The sequence below is a fragment of the Oryzias latipes genome, chromosome 5 (assembly GCF_002234675.1).
Source record: "Oryzias latipes chromosome 5, ASM223467v1".
Lineage (NCBI taxonomy): Eukaryota > Metazoa > Chordata > Actinopteri > Beloniformes > Adrianichthyidae > Oryzias > Oryzias latipes.
Window position 1 is genome coordinate 12,119,810 of NC_019863.2, and position 23,170 is coordinate 12,142,979.

At 40.9% G+C, this 23,170-nt stretch overlaps 1 protein-coding gene across 3 annotated transcripts; it reads left to right on the forward strand.

The window, feature by feature from the left end:
- Positions 1-95: 95 nt before the first annotated feature.
- Positions 96-21,993, forward strand: znfx1 (zinc finger NFX1-type containing 1). Of its 3 annotated transcripts, XM_020703205.2 has the most exons (20): positions 97-224; positions 484-723; positions 1,627-1,695; positions 1,778-2,487; positions 4,568-4,802; positions 6,021-6,373; positions 6,467-6,646; positions 6,820-6,926; positions 9,149-9,387; positions 9,597-9,725; positions 10,642-10,790; positions 10,883-11,026; positions 11,120-11,237; positions 11,319-11,542; positions 13,388-13,527; positions 14,021-14,153; positions 15,386-15,553; positions 17,242-17,352; positions 17,444-17,539; positions 18,912-21,993. In XM_020703205.2, the coding sequence occupies exons 3-20, from the start codon at positions 1,665-1,667 to the stop codon at positions 21,357-21,359; spliced, it is 5,715 nt and encodes a 1,904-aa protein (XP_020558864.1). In that variant the 5' UTR covers positions 97-224; positions 484-723; positions 1,627-1,664; the 3' UTR covers positions 21,360-21,993. The 3 variants fall into 3 exon arrangements, with proteins under 3 accessions (XP_011473227.1, XP_020558865.1, XP_020558864.1); XM_011474925.3 differs by lacking the exon at positions 484-723 and having other exon boundaries at positions 96-224; XM_020703206.2 differs by lacking the exon at positions 484-723 and having other exon boundaries at positions 96-224; positions 6,030-6,373.
- Positions 21,994-23,170: the final 1,177 nt, after the last annotated feature.

Below are 23,170 nucleotides of genomic sequence, written 5' to 3' on the forward strand. Positions count from 1 at the left end.
TGATCAGAGAAGCATTAGTCACTGTCCTCTCCCCGTGGGGCGGGGTGGGGGATTCCGGTTAAACGAAAACGAAACCGATAGATGTGTTTATATATTCCGGAGTCCTGAAGTCCGCCTGTCAGAACAGACAACGGAGAGACTGTTCGTGCTCCTCAACGGCAAAGTGATAACAGAGGACTGCAAAACGGTGCAGACATCCTGGTATAAAGAGATTATCCAAAAAGGTACGTTTCTAAAATATCGATTCTTAACTTGCGTGTGATGTCCACTGGAAATGGTAGTGCTGTGCAGTAATAGTAATACATTTAAGATTGTGTGATTTGAAATTGAAGGCTTTTATGGGTTAATTAAGAAACGGAATCGAATTTCCCCACTTTAAAAAATGCAGTTATAGAAAACTGCACTTAGGGACATATTTTGGGCAATTAATTAAGCAGTTAAACGGGTAAACCTTCTTTGTTGTCCTTTTTTTTGTCACTCAAGAAAATGGAAACTTCCATCCATGATCCATGATAGTTTGTCCAGCAGAGGGCGCAATTTCAGCTACGCCGCTTGTGCAAAAACCAGACCAGACCGACATTTGAATGACCCATCCCATAGGACTACTAAAACACTCACATCTGCTACTGGTTCTGCCCTTCTGTCAAATACCAGAACACTTTGTGGATCACAAGTCAAAGTTTTCCCACCCCTGGTGTAAACAGATGGATGAGGGGAACAGAGGTAGGGTCAATTAGTGCCGACAGTCTATGTCCTAGAAAATGACACTGGTTGTTTGATTTTTGCCTAAAAATTGTATGATCATAATTGAAAGATCACTAAAAACTATTTTACAATGGTTAAAAAGATGATCGGAGTGGGACTTTAACCCTTGTGCTATCTTAGATGACCCCACCCTCGCAATTGACGTGTTACTCCTACCATGACAAAGGTGGATAAAGGTGAAAAGATTTCATGTAATCCATGGACACCAGTGAAGATCACAAATCATTGAAGAAAAAAGGTTCAGCGCACTGTCTAGTGGGTCTAGATGACCCAACTCCCAATGTTAAAGTGCTTAGGATAGCACATGGGTTACGTTGTCGCTTCTATACAGTTTTTTTGTCCCACCATTTCCAGAGAAGAGAAACTTAAGATGCAGAAAAGTTCGTCCAGCAGAGGGCGCAATTTCTACTGTGCAAAAACAAGATCAGACTAACATTTTATAGTTTGTACACAGTGTTTTAACTGCTTCAAATGCAAATATTAACATGTATACATTGCTAATAATTGAAATTTGTTTTAGTTAACCATGAATAAGAAAATTTAAAGTTTTAAACTCTTTGGGTGCTTTAAAGCTCTTTTAGCCGCCACCAGTGTCTGAATGTGTGAGTGAATGTGTGTGTGACTGGGTGAATGGGTCTGTGACTGTAAAGCGCTTTGTCCTTGTAGGAAGAAAGGCGCTATGTAAGTATACGCCATTTACCATTTTATCCAAGATTGGCCTTCCTTTGTTCTGATTTTGAGTTGGAGTAAAAAAGATAAATTTTTCCACAAACCTTTTTCTGGCTATTTTAGTTTAAAATCTTTATGTGTTACATTTTAATGCTGTAGTCCCTCCTTTTTTGTCTCCTTTCTTTGTTCTAGTGTAAGCAGTCATTCAAGTCCTGCATGGAAGAAAGACCATGGACAGACTGACTTTTAGAGTTGGGATAGGTAATGAACTCAGAATTTCATACAAAAAACTGATAAAAGTTGGGTTGTTTTTTTGTGACTCACTGTTGCCTTTTTCTTCCAGGTTTAGAAAATGAGGATCGTGAGAATCCAGACAGAAGGAGGGGGGGCAGAGGAAGAGGTGGAGGCAGAGGTGGGAGAGGAAGAGGTCAGAGAGATGGAGGAGCAGCGTTCCCGGTGGGGGCAGGTGATGGAGCAGAAAGGGGTTGGTGGCGAGACAGAGACGGAGGCAACAGGAGGGAGCAGGAGGCAGACAGAGGCAGACCAAGAGGGAGAGGAGGAAATAGAGAGAACGTTGGAGAGAGGCTTGAAATAGGCAGAGGACGTGGCGGCGCTGAAAGAGATGGAGCGAGGATGGGCAGGGGGAGAGGAGGTCAAAGAGGTGAGGGAGAAGAGGGCGGGAGAGATGAGAAAAGAGATGGTGCTCGGTCCCATGGCAGAATAATGGGCTACAAAGCCCTGGAGGAACTTTACCAAGAGGAGCCCACCGTCGTGGCCATTTCCCTCTCCTCAGACCCCGCCTTTCACAGACTCCTGAGTGCAAAAGAAATACGGCCAGACCTTATTCAACTTGTGTGCTTGGTGCTGAGTAAAGCGTTCGAATCCAGGGCAGAAAGAGGGACACTCCAGCACCTGGCAGGCGTCATCAAAGATTCAGCCTTTTTCCAATTCACCTTGCCTCAACATGTGGGGGGCATGGTGCTAGAGTCCAACCCTGCCCGCAGAGCCCAGTACCCGCAGCATCTTGACAACATCCTGACCATTCTTTCGCAGGTAAATAACCAAAGAAAAAAAAATAATTAGGGAATAACTTGATTTTAGGTTGTGTCTGAATTTCCTCACCACTTCGTATTATGGTGTGTTCGCCATTTTTTTTCTAAATCCACAATCGAGGGCTTTAGAAATTTACCAGAAGCTAACCCTGTCCGAAGACATAGCGTGCAAATATAGACCATAATGCACTGCATTTGAACAATTTTGAAAAAAACAAAAAAAAGTTTTCATCATCAGTACTCAGTGGATGCATAAATAGTCTTCATAAAATGTTCATACTTATCAGGTTTTTACTTCAGGAAGTTGGTGACGTCATATTTGATGTTAAAAGAACAGAAAAACAGTGAAAATGGTGTCCAAATTGCCTTTAAAATCCAGAGAACTACATATTCTCACTTTATATAGTTCTGTAGTTGTGGTGAGGGAGTTCGGACATAACCCTACTTTGTTCTGTTCAAACAAAAACCATTAAACAGACATGAAACTATTTGAATAAATAAAGTATAAAGCTGTTAGAAGGGGGATTACATTTCCCACTGCATTAATTATTCATGGCATAATGAGGGAACAATCAGAGTCGAGGAGTCTAAAAAGGAAAATGAGAGTTCCAATTTGCATGCATTTTATTTGCTCCTCTTGCCTTCTGTATATTTTTTTCATAGCTAATTTAACTTCAAATGAGGCGTTTATTTCATACAGTTTGATTAAATCGAAAGATGTGATAAAGATAGAACACTAAATAATATAAAATATCTTTTACTTTCTAACATGTTTAGTCATAAGTCTAATCTGTGTATAATCTGTTTACCTTAAAGGACCCATGTCATGCAAAATTATCTTATTATAATGTTCATTCCTCACTATGAACAACCTCAAAGCAGTATTTTTTTTATCAATTACGCATTTCTGAGTATTCCTCTAAAAACCTGCGGTCTGAGCATCAGCCCCTCCCATGAAAAAGAGCGGGTTCTCACATTGTGACATCACAAGGTGAGGACCAGCCCCTTTCAGGAAGAGTCTGTGCTGCCAGCACCACCCCCATGCTAACACACACACACACACTATTTTCTATGTACTATATGCACATCCATCTTTGCAAAAGTTTGGATGTTTGTTTGTTTTCGTGGGCAAAACACAGAGATGCTGCAGAGGCCGGCTATAGGTTAAGGTCATGAAATGAGCGGCACCCACAAGGAGAAAAAGCCGGTGGCTCAGACATCGAGGCGTCTCACATCCGAGTTGGAAAAAGAACCGGGAAAATAACCATGATTTCATAAATAAATGTGTTGCCAAAGGTACCGGTAATGTATTATCATATATGTGGATATAGTTTACCTTGAAAGGTTTAAGAAAAGCATGACATAAGCCCTTTCACTTCTAATGAAGTGATAGAATTTCTGTAAAAATAACGCAATTTTTAAGGTTTTGAAGTAAAACGTCATTTATAAAGAAAAAAATCCAACGCTATCTAAGCATTTTGCAATCACTTCATCTTCATTTAACACATTTTTTGGACTATAAGTCGCTTTGGAGTATAAATTGCAAAAAAATGCATCATAGAAAAGAAACATGCACTGAGTGCAAGTCACAATTTTGGGAGAAATTTATTTCATAAAATAAGAAAACAACAACAAGCATATAATCTTGAAATACAAATCGTAATAATAAACTAGATTACAATCATAGATAAAGCTGCGCAATTCACTACCATAACACACTGATGCTTCATGAAACATAGGAGAAAGATCTAGTATATTAGCCCAACAGAGGAACAACTCTTAAGATAACCACATCATGAAAAACATGCTAGCAGGTCAACTAAACTCTTTATTTCACTTCAAATCACTAAATCTGTTGAATTCTTTATCCTCAGTTGCTGTCAGCAGCAAATGCTGATACACCTACAATGCCCTCTAGTGGTTGTTGCCATACATCAAAAAAAATCATATATAAGTCGCACCCCCGGCTAAACTACACAAAACCACGACTTGTACTCTGAAAAATATAGTACATGATATGAAGTACATTATTATTAAGATGAATACTTTCTAATCCTTTCTTTCATATGTGGTTCATACAGGTGCTTAGTATGTTTCCTGCAAGTTCAGTCAAAGCAGTGAGTATGTTGTTGACGCTGCTTCAAGCCTCCATCAACAGTCTGAGGGGATCTGGTTTGGACGTGGACACTCGAGTGGAGGAAAACGGGGAACAGCTGAAAGGCTTAATAGAGCATCTCCAGGAGAGATCAAGGGAGGGGACCCTGCGTTCAGACAAGGACACTTATGCTCTTCTTCCCACTGATGGTGATAAGCAAGGTATTGGTCCTTTAAAGATTGGTTTAATTAAAATCCTTTTTAAAGAATAACTTTTTTGTTTTTGTTTGCTAAGGAAAGAGGTGTTGAGAATGTCCCACTTGAATTTTAGTAGTTCCTCAAGAAATCTTGTATATTTTTGGTTTAACATAGTCTCACTGGCCACTTTATCAGGTACACCTTGCTAGTACCAGGTTGGACCCGCTTTTGCCTTCAGAACTGCCTTCATTCTTTGGCAGCATAGATTCAACAAGGTACTGAAAAACATCCCTCAGAGAGTTTGGTTCATATTGACACGATAGCATCACATTTGCTGCAGATTTGTTGGCTACACATCCATGATGCCAATCTCCCATTCCACCACATCCCAAAGGTGAACTATTGGGTTGAGATCTGGTGACTGTGGAGGTCATTTGAGTCCAGTGAACTTGCTGTCACTTTCAAGAATCTCGTCTGAGATGATTCCAGCTTTATGACATGGCGCCTAATCCTTCTGAAAGTAGCCATCAAAAGATGGTACACTGTGGTCATAAAGGGATGGACATGGTCAATAAGGTGTGGCGTTGGAACCATGTTCAGTTGGTGCTGAAGGACCAAAGCATGGATGGATCCATGCTTTAACATTGTTCACGCCAAATTCTGAGCCTACCGTCAAAATGTTGCAGCAGAAATGGAGACTCATCAGACCAGACGCCGTTTTTCCAATCTTTTATTGTCCGGCTTTGGTGTGGTCTTCTGCTGCTATAGTCTAATCTTCCTCATGGTTGGACATGTTGTGCATTCAGAGATGCTCGTCTGCAAACTTCGGTTGTAATCAGTGGTTGTTTGAGTTCCTGTTGTCTTTCTGTCAGCTGTAACCAGTCTGGCCATTCCCACAGAATTGCTGCTCACTGGATATGTTCCCTTTTTTGGTACCATTCTCTATAAACCCTAGAGATGGTTGTGGGTTAAGATCCCAGTAGATCAGCAGTTTCTGAAATCCTCAGACCAGCCTGTCTGACACCAACAGCAATGCCACGTTCAAAGTCATTTAAATCTCTTTTTTTCCCCAGTCTGATGCTTGTCTTGAACTGCAGCAAATTGTGTTGACAATATCTATGTGCCTAATTACACTGAGTTGCTGCCATGTGATTGGCTGATTAGAAATTTGCGGTGTACCTAATAAAGTGGCCAGTGAGTGTACAGAACTTACAACGGATGTGAACCCCATTTGTGTCCTAGGTGATGAAGAACAGCAGGATTTTCGGACCATACCAATCTATCCAACTCCTGAGGAGTTCCAGGAGGACCACAAACCATTTCTGAGACCCAACCTCACCAATCAGCGTTACACAAACTCCCACCTCTACCTCGACACGCACTTCCGACTGCTCAGAGAGGACTTTGTGAGACCGCTTAGGGAGGGGATCCAACAGTTACTGCAGACCCAAAAGAACTTGGGGAACACCATGAATCCAGCAAAGACGAAGCACTTTGATGACATCCGGGTTTATTTTGATACGCAACTTGTTGTGCCCAAATGCACACACACCGGCCTCGCTTATGTTGTGCAGTTTGATATTAAGCCACTCCAGGTCAGATTCTGAATGGAATTACTTACTATTATTTAAGTTTTAGTGTGTTGTCATGATGTTTATCCTCATATGGGTCTGATTTTGTTCCCTCAGTTTGTGCGCTGGCAGAACTCCAAGAGGCTGCTCTTCGGTTCTTTGGTCTGCCTTTCGTGCAATAACTTTGAGAGCTTCTTATTTGCTACGGTCTCAGATCGAGACCCCAAATACCTGCAAAAAGGACAAGTCCAGATTACCTTCACCGAGGAGAGCAGATACAAATTGGCCAGAATTCCGGTGAGACCCTTTATGGTTTTTATTGTTCTAAATTCTGCTCTCTCAGCCAATCACAAGTGTAGAAATGTGTGGAGCAGGTTTGTAATTAACAAGTTTGTAATTAAGAGTCAGGCTGAAGTTGAACCTAAAAACCGGATGAATTTAATGAAAAGAGCTTCCCATTTTTGGAACAGACTGACCAGTTGTTTCTCATGGTTGAGACCACTGCTTACTTTGAAGCTTATCGGTATGTTCTGGAAGGCTTGAAGGAACAGGAGGAGGAAGACCTGCCCTTTCAGAGGTAACAGTGTCTGTGCGTGTGTGTATGTGTGTTGTGTGGCAATTTTAAACACAATACAAACACAAACTGATTTTGAAGGATCATAGAAGATATGTAAAAGTAAAAAGCAAGTCCTGCAATCAAAACTTAGCTCTTAATTGAAAGTTAAACTCTGTAAAAACCACTATATCAAAGAATTGACAAAATTAACATCTTTTATACCATGGTCCGGGTGAATACTCGATTCTGATTGGCTGCTGGGTGTGCATTAAAAAGTGATAAACCATGCTGAAAAAAGAAGTTCCGGTCACCTAGCTTTAATGTTCTGTATCACTGCGCCGGCTTCTTAAAAAACAACCTTTTGCTTCATCCTTTGGACAAAAACAAGCGGTAAGAGGTGAACTTTCTCTCTGAACTGATGCTTTATTCAACCCATCGGAAAGATCAGCATACATATGTCGACAAATCTTGACTGTGGCGGAAGCAACCATCCTTCGCTTCGCGTTGGACAGTTCAGGCTTCCACGGTGTGCGTTAAAAAGTAACCCTTACATACCATCACCGGGTGAATACTCTATTCTGACTGGCTGCTGGGTGTGCATTAAAAAGTGATATACCCCAGGATAACTGCACGGTGAAAAAAGAAGTTCCGGTCACCTAGCTTTAATGTTTTGTATCACTGTGCCGGCTTCTTAAAAACAACCTTTTGCTTCATCCTTTGGATAAAAACAAGCGGTAAGAGATGAACTTTCTCTCTGAACTGATGCTTTATTCAACCCATCGGAAAGATCAGCATATATATATATATCGCTTTATATCGCAGAGTCTTGACTGCAGCGGTGGTGCAGGTTACTTAACAAGTAACATATCATATGTGTGGCGTGGTGCAGTGGTAGGGCGGTCGTCCCATGATCGTAAGGTTGCAGGTTCGATTCCCGCCTTGCACGCCCATGAGTCGAAGTGTCCTTGGGCAAGACACTGAACCCCACGTTGCCTCTGGTGGTAGGCGGGCGCCTGTGTTTGGCAGCGGAGCGGCCACCAGCTTGTGAATGTGTGTGTGACTGGGTGAATGGGTCTGTGTAAAGCGCTTTGTCCTTGTAGGAAGAAAGGCGCTATATAAGTATACGCCATTTACCATGTATATATACGTAACAAATAGTCCGCTTTTTGTGAGAAAAGGGATCCAAATTGGAAAAAAAACAAGAATTAAGGACTAAAAACGGGTTACTATTTATTTCTTTTGTAAGTGACCGTGGTATAAGCGGGTTAATGGCCCGCTTGACACGCACTTTGCGGAAGTAACCATCCTAGTAACCGTCCTCCACTTCAATAGATAAATTATTCTCACCATAAAGTTTGGAAACTTAGTTGAGCTTTTCCCGCCAAGTTTTTTTGAGATTTGACGGAAGCAGCCGTTTTGAAATGAGCATAAAATGGATATTAAAAGCAATTCAGCCCCATGCTCACCGCTTTTCAGGTTTTTTTAAACGGCGAATATGATGTCATTGATTAGATTTTCAGTTTGTAAAATCAGTAAGTGTTTTATGACGACTATCCACTGAATCCACTGTGTTTTGATGATGAAAACCTTGATGTTTTATTTAAAAAAATAAAATAAAATACATTTTTTTCCAAAAATTGTTCAAACCCAAAGCATTGGGGTCTATATTCGCCAATCTAGTGAGCATGGATGCACACTGGTAGATAGTGCACCTTTGGAGGGTTTTCATTTGTCCAAAACGGTTCAGAAACAGAAAATCTGCTATCCTTTTGGCTCACTATGAATCAACATTTCTTGTACAGTATTTTGTAAATGGTTTTACATAATAGAAAAAAATATCTTTTTCAAACACTAACATTCTAGATTCTTTTTTTCTTTTTGAGGGGTTTCAGAAGGATACAAATAATGTTAGGGACATGAAACATTAAGGTTTAGCCAAGATGTAATGAATTTATTACATATTTTAGTGGCATACCTGTTTTTTTTATTGGACACACCATTAAACTATTAAAGTTTGTCCCCTCTTCCCCCCTTTTTAAAAATCTATTCATGATATTTGTAATTTTTAAATCTAATTTTGAATCCTCTGTTTTAACCTGGTCTGCAGTAACTTAAAAAATGATATTTTTAGAGTTTTTTATTTCACAACTGATGTAAAAGGAAAATGTATCCGCTAAAACAAAAAGGATTTCAGTTTTAAATACTTTCTGAAGATGCAACAGTGAGAATCTTTGTGCTTTCAGGTACATCGTAGAGTGTCACAAAGACGTGAATCCCCCAGAATACCTTAAAGCGAATGATGTGTATGACCTATCTTCCGTTGCTGACCCAGAGTACAAGGAAAGCATCAGGCCTTTTCACAGCCTTAAGCCAGAAGCCTGGCCTCCTATGCAAGAGTTGGGCCTGGACGAGTCTCAGATGAAAGCTTTCCAGCTGGCTCTCACCAAGGAGCTGGCAATCATACAGGGACCTCCTGGCACCGGTAAGAAATGCGAAAGCTTTGAGTGAAAACTCTGATTAAGAATTGATCTTTTGTTAAGGCGTGAGGCACATGTGCTGCTCCTAATGTACACGTAAATGAAAAAATGAAAAGCCCAACTTTCTGGCACAAAATGGTGAAAGTTGGATCTCAACATTGTGTTTACGTTCTGTACTACCAAAGCTTTATCTGCTTTTTCCATTTTTTTTAAGGAAAAACATACGTAGGCCTGAAAATTGCTGAAGCTCTGTTGGCCAATCAAATGCTGATTGATCGGCATGGCACAACTCCAATGTTGGTTGTTTGTTACACTAACCACGCCTTGGATCAGTTCCTTGAGGGTGAGTGGGATATAATATACCAAAAATGTGATTTTATACACTCTGTATATGACATACCTCTAATGAAATATGATCTTTTTGATCTCTGCTTTCACATTAGCTGCAGTTAAATGTCCAAAAGGTCTTTTAATCTGCTAAAAAATGGGATTCGAATTGAACTGTGTACACAGGCCCTGGAAAACTTGATCCGATTACATTTTACAAGTTCGTTTGGAATAAAGCATTTTGACATGCACAGAACAATCTAAAAGACCGCAAAGTGACGTTGAAGAGGAAAGTAGCTCAGTACTATGTACAGAAACATGGCTGCTGCTAGCATGTAGAGAGATGATCCTCGGAGTGTGCTTTTATTGTCATTATTATATTTTTAAATTCACTATTTGCACATAATACCACACTACCCCTCTAGAAGGGTTATTACCTTGGATGCCTTAAAATACGTGTGGGCAATGCAGCAACACGCAATGTATGACCTCAGCCTTTTTTCTTTCTGGAAACGATTGGTAACACGACATGATTGTTTGCTCGGATCACGGATTGGCATTTCCGCATTTAAAACCTCTGCTCAGAGGCAGCTTGCCGGGGCAGAGCAGCTGGCTCCGGAGCGAAGTCCCCTCCAGAGCACACGTCTACACATGACGCCAGTCCAGTAAAGACCCACAATCAGAATAAATTGTTTACATGCACCACGGTCGGCTCAACAATCGGCATGATCCACCTGTTTCAATCAGAAGAAAGTTTTTATCTGAATGCAGAGTATTCCAAATGGCGTGATTACAAGACACATTTTATTCTGATCAGGCTTCAGGTCCGATTACTTGTGTCCATGAAAACACGGCCATTGTCAACACGTTTACATTCCAGCGTTTGGGGTTTGTTGCTTCCAAATGGTCATTTAGTCTTTCTCTGTTTTCAGGGATTCATAAATTTCTGAGTAAAGGCATAGTCAGAGTGGGAGGTCGCAGCAACAGTGAGATTTTGAAGCAGTTCAATTTACGTGAGCTGAGCCAGTCACCCGCCTACAGACGTTCACTGCCATCTAACCTCCAAAGTGCTCATAACCAGGTGGGTTCCTGCTTGTTTTTTAAGCTTGGGTGGGCTGGTTTTCACCATGCCGTTGGTCACACAGGTTCCCCTTGTCCTCTCCCGTTTAACAGATCTACAAGACGCTGTGTATGGAGGAGAGGGAGTTGCAAAGCCATAGCATGAAGCTAGAGTGCTCTTTGAAAGGTGTCATCCGTGAAAACTTCCTACAGAGGTTCATTTCAGACACACACTGGAAAAGTCTCCATTCCCTCCCTGTGAGTCACATGGAATTCTTGATGCACACGTGCAAAAGAAACTGAAACAGAGGGAAATTCAATGCAATCTTCTCAATGTGAATTCAATTGTAGGTGGAAGAGGAATTTCAGTTGTGGAGTGACCAGAAGTTCAGTGTGATAATGGAGTGGCTGGGTTTGGGCTCTACTGTGTTCCAGCTGAGGGAGGCAGAGAACACAAATGCAGCTGAAGGTATGGGTTTTCTACAACTCGCACAAATGTGTATCCGAAACAATGGCGTGCAGGTTTTTTACTGTACTGTGTTTCCTGTAGCGGAAGAAGCAGAAATGGAGGAGGAAGACCTCATTGAAATTGCGGAGGAGGCTGATCTGATCCAGGAGGAGAGGATGATTGAGGACAACTGGACAGTGGGCCCCACAGCTGGCAGACAGAAGGGAGACCAGGGCCAGGCTGTCAGAGCAGTGGAGGACCTGTTGCTGGCTATGAACCTGGACAAAGTTGGTCCACAGGCTGAGCAGAGTGGGGATTTATGGCAGGTGAAAATACCTAGGATTTCCTTGAATATTGTCATGTTCAGGTAGTAACATTCTTTGTACCCATCTGTATGCGAGAACTGGACCAAGTGAGTGTGACGTCACCCAAAGAGAATAGTTCACTTCTGGCTCTAACCAAATGAAGTCTGTCGCTACCCGGCTGTCATATCAGTCCGTAAACCCGCAAGCATTACGTCACTTCCTCTTTGTGGCCAATATTGCGAAGGTTAAGCAATTTGATATAGATTTGCTCCCCTAATTTGTATATCTTTTTATAGGTTTGTTGTTCCAAGATTGTAAACTTTTTAATTATTCATTCATTTCTTCATCTTTTAAACCCGTTTTTCTCCCTTTCGGGGTCATGGGGATGCCAGAGCCTATCCTGGTGGGTGAAGGCAGGGGACATCCTGGAGAGGTCGCCAGTCTGTCGCTGACGTTTGAATTAATTATTTAAAAAGTTAAAATAAATGTATATATGTATGTATATATATATGTAAAAGCTCTGCTTCTGGTAACGACAGTTCTGCCTCCTTTACGATTGTCCATTTAAACAGCAGAAAACTCGGCGATCTTACAAATTTATGTTTTCCTTAACAATGGAGAGCTTCCCTCGACTGAATTACAGCGCCATAAAATAAAAGAACATCGCCTAAATACAAAACTGTACAGTCGTGTCATTACAAACAATGAAAATTTCAACGATCCAGGATTTAATGAAAGCTACATGGCTTGGCTTTTATTTTTTGGATATGTTGTCGATGGCATTTTACTTTGAGGAAAAGGTATGCTCAGGGAGTAAACGGAAGAAGAAGAAAAAATTGTTGTCTTTTGCAGGATTCCTGAGAGTCCTCATCCTAAACATCCTTTTTTCTTTCATTTTTCGTCAACATTAAAATAAACATTTTACGAGGTTATTATTGTTATTAACATCTGCGGACCGCAAAATGCTTTAGCAAAAGTAGATACATTTGACACGAGCGGGGACCGTTAGGGTTGCGACAAAGTCAATTCAGTAGCCATTTTATTGTGATTCAGATGCTGCCGTGTTTAAACCAGAAATTAGTCGGTATGAGTCGTCGTTTCTATGGCAAGCACTCTAGCCAAACTGGAGTGAGCTTGTTGGAAGTCCACACCCCTACCACTTTAAAGTGGGCTCAGGAGAATCTGTCAATCAAATGGTTCGACGTGAGTCCACAGACTTTTATTGAGGTATCTGATTGGTCAGTTTATAACCTGAGTGACTTACACTACAGAAAGAATTAACAAGATTAACAAGAACATGTTAAAAAAGATAGCAGAGCAAAAATGTTTTTTTCTTCTGACAAATAGAATGACTTAATAATAGCTGTTTATTTTTTAGTAGAAGTCTGTTTGATTTTGGCTTCTTGGAGCCAGCAGGTACTTCCTGTTTGGAGCACCAGGGGGGAGGAGCCACTCAGTCTAGTTCTAATAAACAGTCTATGCTACCCATGGATGTTCAGTTCCTGACACACTTAACACTATGTTGGAAACCTATTGACAGGAGTGGTAACCATTTTAATTGCTTTGCACTTTTGCACAGTAATGTGCATGCAGCATTACAGTTAAAGTAGCCCTTTAAAATATGAGTGTTTTTAATTCAATCAGTTGGTTTAAATTTCATATTGAATTTTACAGTGGGAGAAAATTAGAATGTTTTGTTTTCTGACAGGCATTCCTTACAAACTGCCTTTCAAGGTTTCAGAAATACGCACACACACGCACGCATGCACACACACCTACACACACACAGCACCATAGCATTTCAGCAGATGCTGCAACAATTCAAAAATTGGAAGATTCGAGTGTACCCCATTCTAATCTCAACAGATGCAAAGAGACCAGAGGAAAAAAATGAAGAGCAGAATACGGAAGGAGATAGGAAGGGGCTTGGCCATGACGGAGGAAGAGGAGAAGAATGTCTTCAATGTTTGGAGTCTTAGTGTTGAGGACAGATGGAAGCTGTACCGGTTAGTAGTTCACTTTCTGAGTAATTCATCTTGGTTTTCCTCTTCTGCCTCCTATCGTTTATCATAAAAAACTCTGCAAACATTACCCTTCCATTTGTTTTCCTTTTCTTGCGCAGTTCGTCTGCTCCCTGCAGAACTTTTGTCTGATGCAAGCGGTGCATTCCCAGTGTGTGTAATTAGGTCCACTAATCGCCGAGAAAATGGATCCCAGTGGATCTGATCACCAAAGAGCCACAGTTTAACTCCAAAGTTCCATAACTGTGGAAACCAGACTGTGGGCTTATTACAGTCATTTCAAGTCACATATAGGGCAGTTTTCTATGAAGGCAGGTGCAGGTACCCTGGTAATATTCAAGCTGGGGAATTTTGGGAAATACGTGCTTGTTGGTTTTTCAGTTTATTTACCATCCTATTCAAATTTAGTTATGGCTCGCTGAATTTATAAATACTGGTGTTTTGTTCTTTAATATATATATATTATTATTGTCTGCAGGTTATGGCTCACACGCTACAGGGTGGAGCTTCGCACAAAAGCCTTGCAGTCCGAAGTGGCTTATCAGAATGCAGTGGACAGACTGGCGGACGTGAAACGGCAGCAGAACCTTCATGTACTCAAGCAGGCGAAAGTACGTAACTGGCATAAATGGTGGGAGTCAGGTTTTGTTTCTTTAACCCCTTGGCGCCTATTAATGCAAAAATATGTTAAACCACTTCGGCTCCAAAATTACCTAAATTTATTATCAAGACACCCTGTGACAGATGCAGCAAAGCAGCCCCAAAACAGAACTCAGCATCCTCCATGTTCACAGTCGGGACGGTGTTCTTTTCATTCTACGCTTCATTTTTGAGTCTACGAACATAGAGCTGATGTGCCTTACCAAAAAGCTCCAGTTTTGTCTCATCTGTCCAAAGGACATTTTCCCAGAAGCTTTGTGGCTTGTCAACATGCATTTTTGCAAATTCCAGTCTGGCTTTTTTATAATTTCCTTTCAACGGTGGTGTCCTCCTTGGTCGTCTCCCATGAAGTCCACTCTGGCTCAAACAACGACAAATGGTGCGATCGGACACTGATGCACCTTGATCTAAGAGTTCACCTTTAATATCTTTGGAGGTTGTTCTGGGCTCTTTGGATACAGTTCTAACTATCCGTCTCCTAAATTTGTCCTTAATTTTCCTCTTCCGGCCACGTCCAGGGAGGTTGGCTACTGTTCCGTGGGTCTTAAACCTCTGAATAATATGTGCCACTGTCGTCACAGGAACTTCAAGCTGCTTAGAGATGGTTTTATAGCCTTTACCTTTATGATGTTTGTCTATAATTTTGTTTCTAATGTCGTCGGACAGTTCTCTCCTTGGCTTTCTGTTGTTCATGTTCAGTGTGGTACACACCTTTTCACCAAACAGCAACGTAACTATTTGTCTCCCTTTAAATAGGCAGACGGACTGATTATGGGTTTAAAAACAGCTGTGATGTCAATTAAAGGACATACCTGAGTCCATCATGACCCCCTGGGCAATTAGTTCTCAGTCTTTTATGGGGGTACCATCATTTTTGTCCAGCCCTATTTCATTACTTTTTTTTTTTAAATAATTCTGTTAATCAACAACTCAAAAGTAATGGCTGATTTTGATTATTTAACTTTCAGTACATTTTAATTTATTATTACTATTGAATGTTTCAAGTCATTTCAGTGAACATTGTGGACTTTCTTTCTTTAACTGAGGGGTACCAACAATTTTGTCCACCACTGTACATGATGGAAGTTTTTATTCTAACCTTTCTGTTTACAGAATAAATCATAATTTTCTCTGTCAGTTATTAGTGTTGTGTTCATAAGTAAACGCATGTTCCATCCACCAGGTTATTGGAATGACGACAACTGGGGCGGCCAAGTTTCGTAAATCTCTGCAAGAAGTTCGTCCGACTGTGGTGATAGTGGAAGAGGCTGCAGAAGTGCTGGAAGCCCACACCATCACCACACTCAGCAAAGCATGCCAACACCTCATTCTCATTGGAGACCATCAGCAGGTAAGAGATCAGCTGCACTTAAAAGGACAATAATCCCTGAATCCTCTGGGGGATCCTCACCTTCCCAAACCAAACATTGTTTTGGTATTAGTACAACCTGTAATCTGGAAAGGAAACAAATAAGTAGCATGGAGGGGATTGAAAAGTGATGGTTTTCTGGTATCCAGTAGATGATTACACAACTTGTCAGAGCCTACCAAGCACATATGGCCTGCCAGCCTGTCTAGCAATCTGCAGCATGTGGTAGCAACTACACACAGTTCTATCACACATTTTAGGACTTTGTGTTGCTTTCTTCTCCCTGTTGGCTGAAATCTAAAACGTTTTTGATCTGCCTTGTTTATTGGTGGATTTGTGCTCTTTTATTTAAATGAATAAATCCGAGCTATTTATTTTAAAATTCACCGTAAACTTAATACAAGTTACCGGGCTTTAATTAATAACTCGATCGCACACTGAGACCAACTAATACATCACAATAAAATGTGTATATATATATAAATATGTGTGTGTGTACAGTATATATCTATCCTTGTTAAGATATAGAGATATAGCCAGTCTCTGAGATATGTATGTATATATATATATATATATATATATATATATATATATATATATCTGGTCTGGTCTAATACATATATATATATATATATATATATATGTATTAGACCAGATATATATATATATATATATATATATATATATATATATATATATATATATATATATATATATATATATATATATATATATATATATATATATATATATATATATATATATATATATATATATATATGTGTATTAGACCAGATATATGATACCAGAAAATCAAATGGGAAAAAAACTGTGTAATTTTATTTTCTGTTTTGCCCATTGATGTTGGTTTTTCAGTTTTTCTGTTCTCACTGCAAGCAGTCATAGTTGATCTGATTTTCTATATTAATTTCTGATTTTAATGAAGGTGGATGGCTGGATTCAATAAAAGCTGTGGGATTACTCTGCCGTTTAATAACCACAGGTTTTGTGTCCATTGGAGCAAATCGCAGAGCTTCACCTCGAAATGAGACTTTGTGTTGCCTCCCCCACCGCCCTCCTTCATACAGAATTGTTCTGTTCTGATGCTAAATTAGTTTTGCAAAAGCACTCTAATAAGAAATTATGCAGATAATTAAGAAAGTAATAACAGGTAAACAATATAAATATTATATTGTAAGACTCCCTCTATGAAAACAACCAAACTGTCAAACTCCAAAGTGTGTCGCTTTGTACATCGCCTACCTATTGCAAATATAGTTTCTTCAACCAATTAATTAACTATTCATTATTATTTTTGTGATTTAAAATAACTTTTAGCACACATTTTGGCTAAGAGCAACTTTGCATTTTACTTAGATTGCACACAGCTGTCAAGTAAACAGAGGTTTATTCACTTCAGGCTTAAAACAAGCTGCCAACTCTACAGTATGTTCTTTCTATCAGGACACAATGAAACACGTTCAACATTGGCATGTTATTAGCAAAGTTACTTTCATGTCACGTATAATATTTCTAGAAAATAAAACTAAAAACTAAAAAAAAGAGGTGAAATAAAATGATGATCATACAATATCTGATATGTATATTGTGACTTGTAAGGGTAGTTTCATGGTCTGGGCTTGCTTTAAATGTGACTGTCTTTATTTCAGCTGCGTCCCAGTGCCACAGTATTTGAACTAGCCAAGAATTTCAACCTGGAAATGTCCATGTTTGAGAGGCTGGTGAGGATGGGACTGCCATACGTAAGACTCAACTACCAGGTTTGTTCTTCTGCACTAATCAATGAAAACAAAGATCACACGATTCAAGCGGAAGAGACTGAGTGAGTGTTTTTCTTGATTTGTTTTTTAGCATCGTATGAGGCCGGAAATTGCGTGTCTTCTCACCCCACACATCTATTCTGAACTTGAAAACCATCCTTCTGTGTTGGAGTACGAAAACATCAAGGTATTTACTTTAGTGTTAGGAGTTCCCTTTGGTTGCAGTATGTAAGCCTGTTCTTTGGCATCTTATAGTTAAATGTTACAAAACTACAACTGGGTGGACAGTTTATTTGCAGTCAGACTGTAAATGATGTTTTGAGGAAAACTGGGGTTGGTTTGGACAGCATCAGAGTTCAGGTGATCTTTCACATATGGGGAAACAAAATCAAAAATTAATAAGGCCATGTCACACTGCTGCTACGTACATTTTGGGCATTGTCCATGTATTTAGGTCTTTCGTAATACATGCGTGATGTACGTAGGTCATAAGTGTTTCTTGCGTTCGTCGAAGTGCGCAGATGAACGTCGAGGGTTTTGGCTGATGGGTCTTTACGTGAATTTGGTTTACACAGTCATCGCAGTGTGTGCATATTTTACGTAGCTTATGCGCAATTATTACGTCAATCTTATGCAATCGTGCTTGATTTTTTGCGAGATGCATACACAAATTTGTGGCTGTCCAGTACTGTTCCACGTATATCTAATGGACCTTTCACGAATGTACCATCGATGTCTAACTTTTATATTGTGTATATGATGCACATGTCATGTTCAAACTACGTAATTGCAGCACAAATCACTAATAAATTGCACATAAACAGTGGAATAATCATGCATGGTTCATGCACAATTGGCGTATTGTGTGACGAGTTTATAAATTGGCTGATCTGTCACCCCTACAGCAGTCTATGCAGAGTACGGGTTTTCCGTGAGATTCAAAATTGTTTGTCAAAGGATTTTGAGAGACCTGACTCCCCACCCAGATGTGGGGTCAGGTCTCTTGTGGGACGGTGTCCTGCACCGCGCGGGAGGGGCTCAGATATGGCGGTCGTAGATGCTACTCTGAACACGTACCAGGCCCTTCTCGCGGATATTCCCTGCTGCAGCTCCTGCCAAGTATCCCCCCTCCGCATGCTGCCTTAGCTGGCACCTAGCAGCTGACTTAGAACTCAAGCAGACTGGGGAAATCCGGCTGTTGAATTAAAACAAAGCATTGCCAGAACCCGTGAAGGGATTGCACGAAGCGCAGGTTTACGTGTTCCTTGTGTGGTTTGTATTCTTTTCGTGGTTTTAACGTGGTCCATTCGTGTTGCATTTGTGAAACTTTTAGGTAAGGCACACAACTTTTCTTACTTTTTCAACGTATATTCATGTATGACCAATTTATATATGTGGAAAATGCACAAAATGTACTTAGTGGCTGTGTGACTTGGCCTTAAGAAAAAAAGCTCTGTTGTGGACCAAACACTCCAAGTTGATCAACTAAAAATGATAAAGACAACTGAATAAACTTTCATGCTCTGTAAAAACACGTGACATTTTATCACATCTTACAGGGGCTCAACACCAACTTGTTTTTTGTGGAGCACAGTTACCCAGAGGAACAGATCAAAGATGGGAGAAGCCATCAAAACATTCATGAAGCAAAGTTTGTTGTTGCCCTTTGCCGGTACCTTCTCTTCCAAGACTACAAACCAGAACAAATCACCATTCTCACCACCTATACAGGCCAACTTCATTGTCTGCGTAAAGAAATGCCTGCAAGCGAGTTTTCAGGAGTCAAGGTGCATGTTGTAGATAAGTACCAGGGAGAGGAGAACGATATCGTGCTGTTGTCTCTAGTGCGTAGCAACCTGGAAGGAAAAGTTGGCTTTTTGAGTATTCCCAACCGTGTCTGTGTAGCCTTGTCCCGTGCCAAGAAAGGTCTTTACTGTATCGGGAACAGTTCAATCCTGAGCAGAGTCCCGCTATGGAGCAACATCTTCCACACCTTGAGAGGAAAAGACCAGATTGGAGAAGCTCTAACCCTGTGTTGTCAGAATCATTCAGATCGACGGGTAAAGGCATCTTGTGCTGCAGACTTTAAACAAGCCCCAGAGGGGGGCTGCAACCAGCCTTGCCAGTATCGACTGGATTGTGGCCATGTATGCTCAAGAGTCTGTCACCCCTCTGACTTGGAGCACAAGAAATTTAAATGCAGCAAAAAGTGCGAGAAGATTTTATGCGATCTGGGACACCGGTGCACACTTGTTTGCCATCAAGAATGTCCAAAGAAGTGTCCAATGAAGGTTGAGAAGATTGTACCTAAGTGTCAGCATTCTCAGATGATTCCTTGCCACCAAAGTCCGCAGACATTTGAATGCCGGGAGCCCTGTCAAAAGCTGCTTAGCTGTGGCCATCCATGTGGCTCCACCTGTGGGGCACCATGCACCACCAAGTGCATGGTGGTGGTCACTCTAGCACTTGAATGTGGGCACAGTCAGCAAGGGGCTTGCTTTTACAAGAAAGAGAGAGACCAGCTCAAATGTACAATCCCATGTCGGCATCAGCTGAAGTGTGGCCATGAATGTTCTGGTACCTGTAGCAGTTGCCTTCAGGGACGCGTTCACGTGCTCTGTTCTCACCAATGTGAGCGTCTTCTGATCTGCTCACACAAGTGCACGGAGCCGTGCACTGGGGATTGCCCCCCCTGCCAGAGACCTTGTGAGAATTGCTGCATCCACAGTAATTGCATGAAGCCATGTGGTCAGCCGTGTGCTCCCTGTATTGAGCCCTGTGTTTGGCAGTGTCCTCACCAAAGCTGCAGCAAACTTTGCCACGAGCCATGCGATCGACCACCATGCACCCAACCTTGCACCAAGATCCTGAACTGTGGCCACCAATGCATCGGTCTATGTGGAGACAAATGCCCAAACATGTGCCGCATCTGCAATCGCGAGGAGGTCACAGACATTTTCTTTGGAACCGAAGACGAGCCCGATGCTCGCTTCATTCAGCTGGAGGACTGCGGACACCTCATTGAATCTACTGCCATGGACCATTACATGGGGTTGGATGACATCAAGGCAAACAATGAAGAGCAGGTGACCATTAAATTAAAGGAATGTCCAAAGTGTAAAACTCCAATACGCAAGAACCTGCGCTACGGAGCGCACATCAACCGCAGTCTGGCTGAGATCGAGATGGTCAAGGAGAAGATAAATGGACGGAAACTTGACATCGAAGAGCAGAGGATAAACCTTCAAAGCAAGCTCAAGAACTGTACCAGCTGTCAAATTTATCTGGGAGATGAGTATTTCAAAATCCAGGAAAAACTGGGAGAGCGTTTCCTTACTGTACATGATCTTTGGGTTCTGGAAAACCAAATAGATTTCCTAGAAAGAGTTGGAAAGCTTTTGGAGATTGAAAAGGAAAAAATGCTGTTCAGTCATGGCTACAGGTTTCGGCAGAGTGTTAATCAGTTTTTGAGCTGGCTTAATAATCCACAACAAAAATTCACAGATCAGCAGGTGTGTGATTTGCAGAGAGAGCTAACAAGACTGAACCTCCAGGCTGAGCTCAACGTCCGCTGTCAAAAGGCATATAAGATGGAAAAAACAGACCAAATCGAACCTGAGGAAGAGGAAATCCGAAACCTGTTGAAAACGTGCGGCCCCTTTACTGAGCATGATGAACTCAAGGTCAAAGAAGCCATGAAGAGACTGGATGAAAAGTTTCCAATGACAGGCTTAGGAATCACTGAAGAGGAGAGAAAAATGATCGTCTCAAGTCTGAAAATGCCTCCAGGTCACTGGCACAAATGTCCTAACGGGCACGTCTACCTGATCACAGAGTGCGGCGGGGCCATGGAAAGCCGAAAATGCCCAGATTGCAATGCCACTATTGGTGGCCAAAATCACACACTCAACAGAGGTAACCTTGTTGCTACGGAAATGGATGGAGCACTGCACCCTGCTTGGTCTGAGCAAAACAATCTCCTCAACTTTGAACTCCAAGACATTTAGATATTTCATAAGAGCAATTAATTGTTGCTTTGGCTCTTTGTTGTTAAAACTACCCAGACTGTGGTGTTATATCTACTTTCATTCATGCTGGAGAGGTACTAACCTCTGCAAAAGCCAACGAAACAGGGTCCTTTCAAAAACATTTCCGGGCAGGCATAAAAGATCAAACCCTGCATGCCCATACTGATGTTAAGTGAACTCATTCTTTTATTTGAAATAAATTGGTTACATTTTTCAATTTCAAGAACAGATTATTGGTATAAATAGGATGTAAAAACTGCTTTTCAGATTGTACTTAATATCTATAAATAGTTAAAGAACAAAAGGGGTTTCAACTTGATTGTTTCACAATCTCACCATCACTTCTTGCTTGATATGTTTGAGATGGTGTGTCTTTTCATCTAACAGTAGGTGGCAGTAAAGCACCTTAAATATGCCAGAGAAATCAGACATTTGTCAGGCATGGATGAACAGGTTAGAGAAAATTAAAATATGTTTTCTTTTTTTTCTTCTTCAAGTAATGCATATGATATTGAATTGTCATGATGAAATGATATTTTTTTTTGTCAAGCATATTTCAGATATTATGTGTACTAGTATGTATGCACAATTAATAAAGCTCTTATAAAAAGCATTACTTTTGTTTGTTTTTTTCTTTGGAGGTACAGATGAAACTACAGAATGAAAGCTTTTGAGCCTGTACCAAGATATCATTCACACTGAAGCTGAGGAAACAGCCCTGAAATAGCCACCATTCCTCTTCTTTATACAAGACTCCCAGTTGCTGAGTTTCATTTTGCCGTTTTGTAACAGCTTGCATCGCTTTATTACATGATGAATGTGTCCCTGTCATAAACTCAGCTCCAATGCAAACGGGCCAGTCTTCAAGAAGGGGGAGGGCAACGAAAATGGACCGTCAAGGAAAGCGTTAAAATTGAAAACATTTTAAAAGCTTGCCAGTCTTTTCAGTGTTTATAGGATTCAAGATTCCGGTTGAGCTGGATGAAAGGTGACGCTGGAGAAAAAGGCTAATATCCTCAAGGGGGTACTGACTCATCGATCATGTTTTGTCTTCTTACAATATGCTATTGTCAGAGTTTGAAACTGCTGTGCTTTTATTATAAAAACTACCTCTTTGCTTCTTAAGGCATTCAGATTTGATAAGACAATAGTTACAAAACTTTAGCACAGAAAAATTAAAAAATGAGATGAAATACCTGTTACAAAAATGTAAGAGAAACTTAAATAAGGAAAGATTTGAAAGATTTAACAGTGAAACAGGAATTTGTGAAAGAAATAATCCGTGTCTTTGGCGGTTGGGCTCTGGGTCGGAGACATCTTGCATGCTTGGAATGACCTCGAATGACGTGAAGAGCCTAGACGCTGATGGTGGTTAAGGCCACACCGCGCTGAAGTAAGAGCCAGGAGAACAGGGTGAAAGTGGGCTTGTGAAATGTCAGGAGTAAGCAAACTTCTCTGAATTCGAAGGCAGGAATATGAATTTGCTTGTCATTGGCTGTGAAGAAGGTGATCCCTTTAGCTATTGGCTCAGAGTGAAGTCCAACTGATGAGTGACGTGGAGGGAAGAATCAGCAACCCAGCGTACCTGCAGATGAGGTAGAGTTCCTTATTGAAATTGTGCCAAGTAATCAAAGTGATAAAAGGGGATTATGCCAAATAAGGTAAACACAAACATGGAAAGCAGCTGGAGAAAAAAATATGTGCTATCCTAGGCACTGCAATATTGGGAGTGGAGTCATCTAGACCCACTAGCCAGTGCTCTGAACCTTTTTTCTTCACTGATCTCTGAA

Excerpts from the sequence above, each read along its gene's own strand:
- znfx1 (XM_011474925.3), top strand. The coding sequence starts at position 1,665 with ATGGACAGACTGACTTTTAGAGTTGGGATAG. Across the intron at positions 1,696-1,777 it reads GACTTTTAGAGTTGGGATAG|GTTTAGAAAATGAGGATCGT; the intron begins GTAATGAACTCA and ends TTTTTCTTCCAG. Across the intron at positions 11,238-11,318 it reads GAACACAAATGCAGCTGAAG|CGGAAGAAGCAGAAATGGAG; the intron begins GTATGGGTTTTC and ends TGTTTCCTGTAG.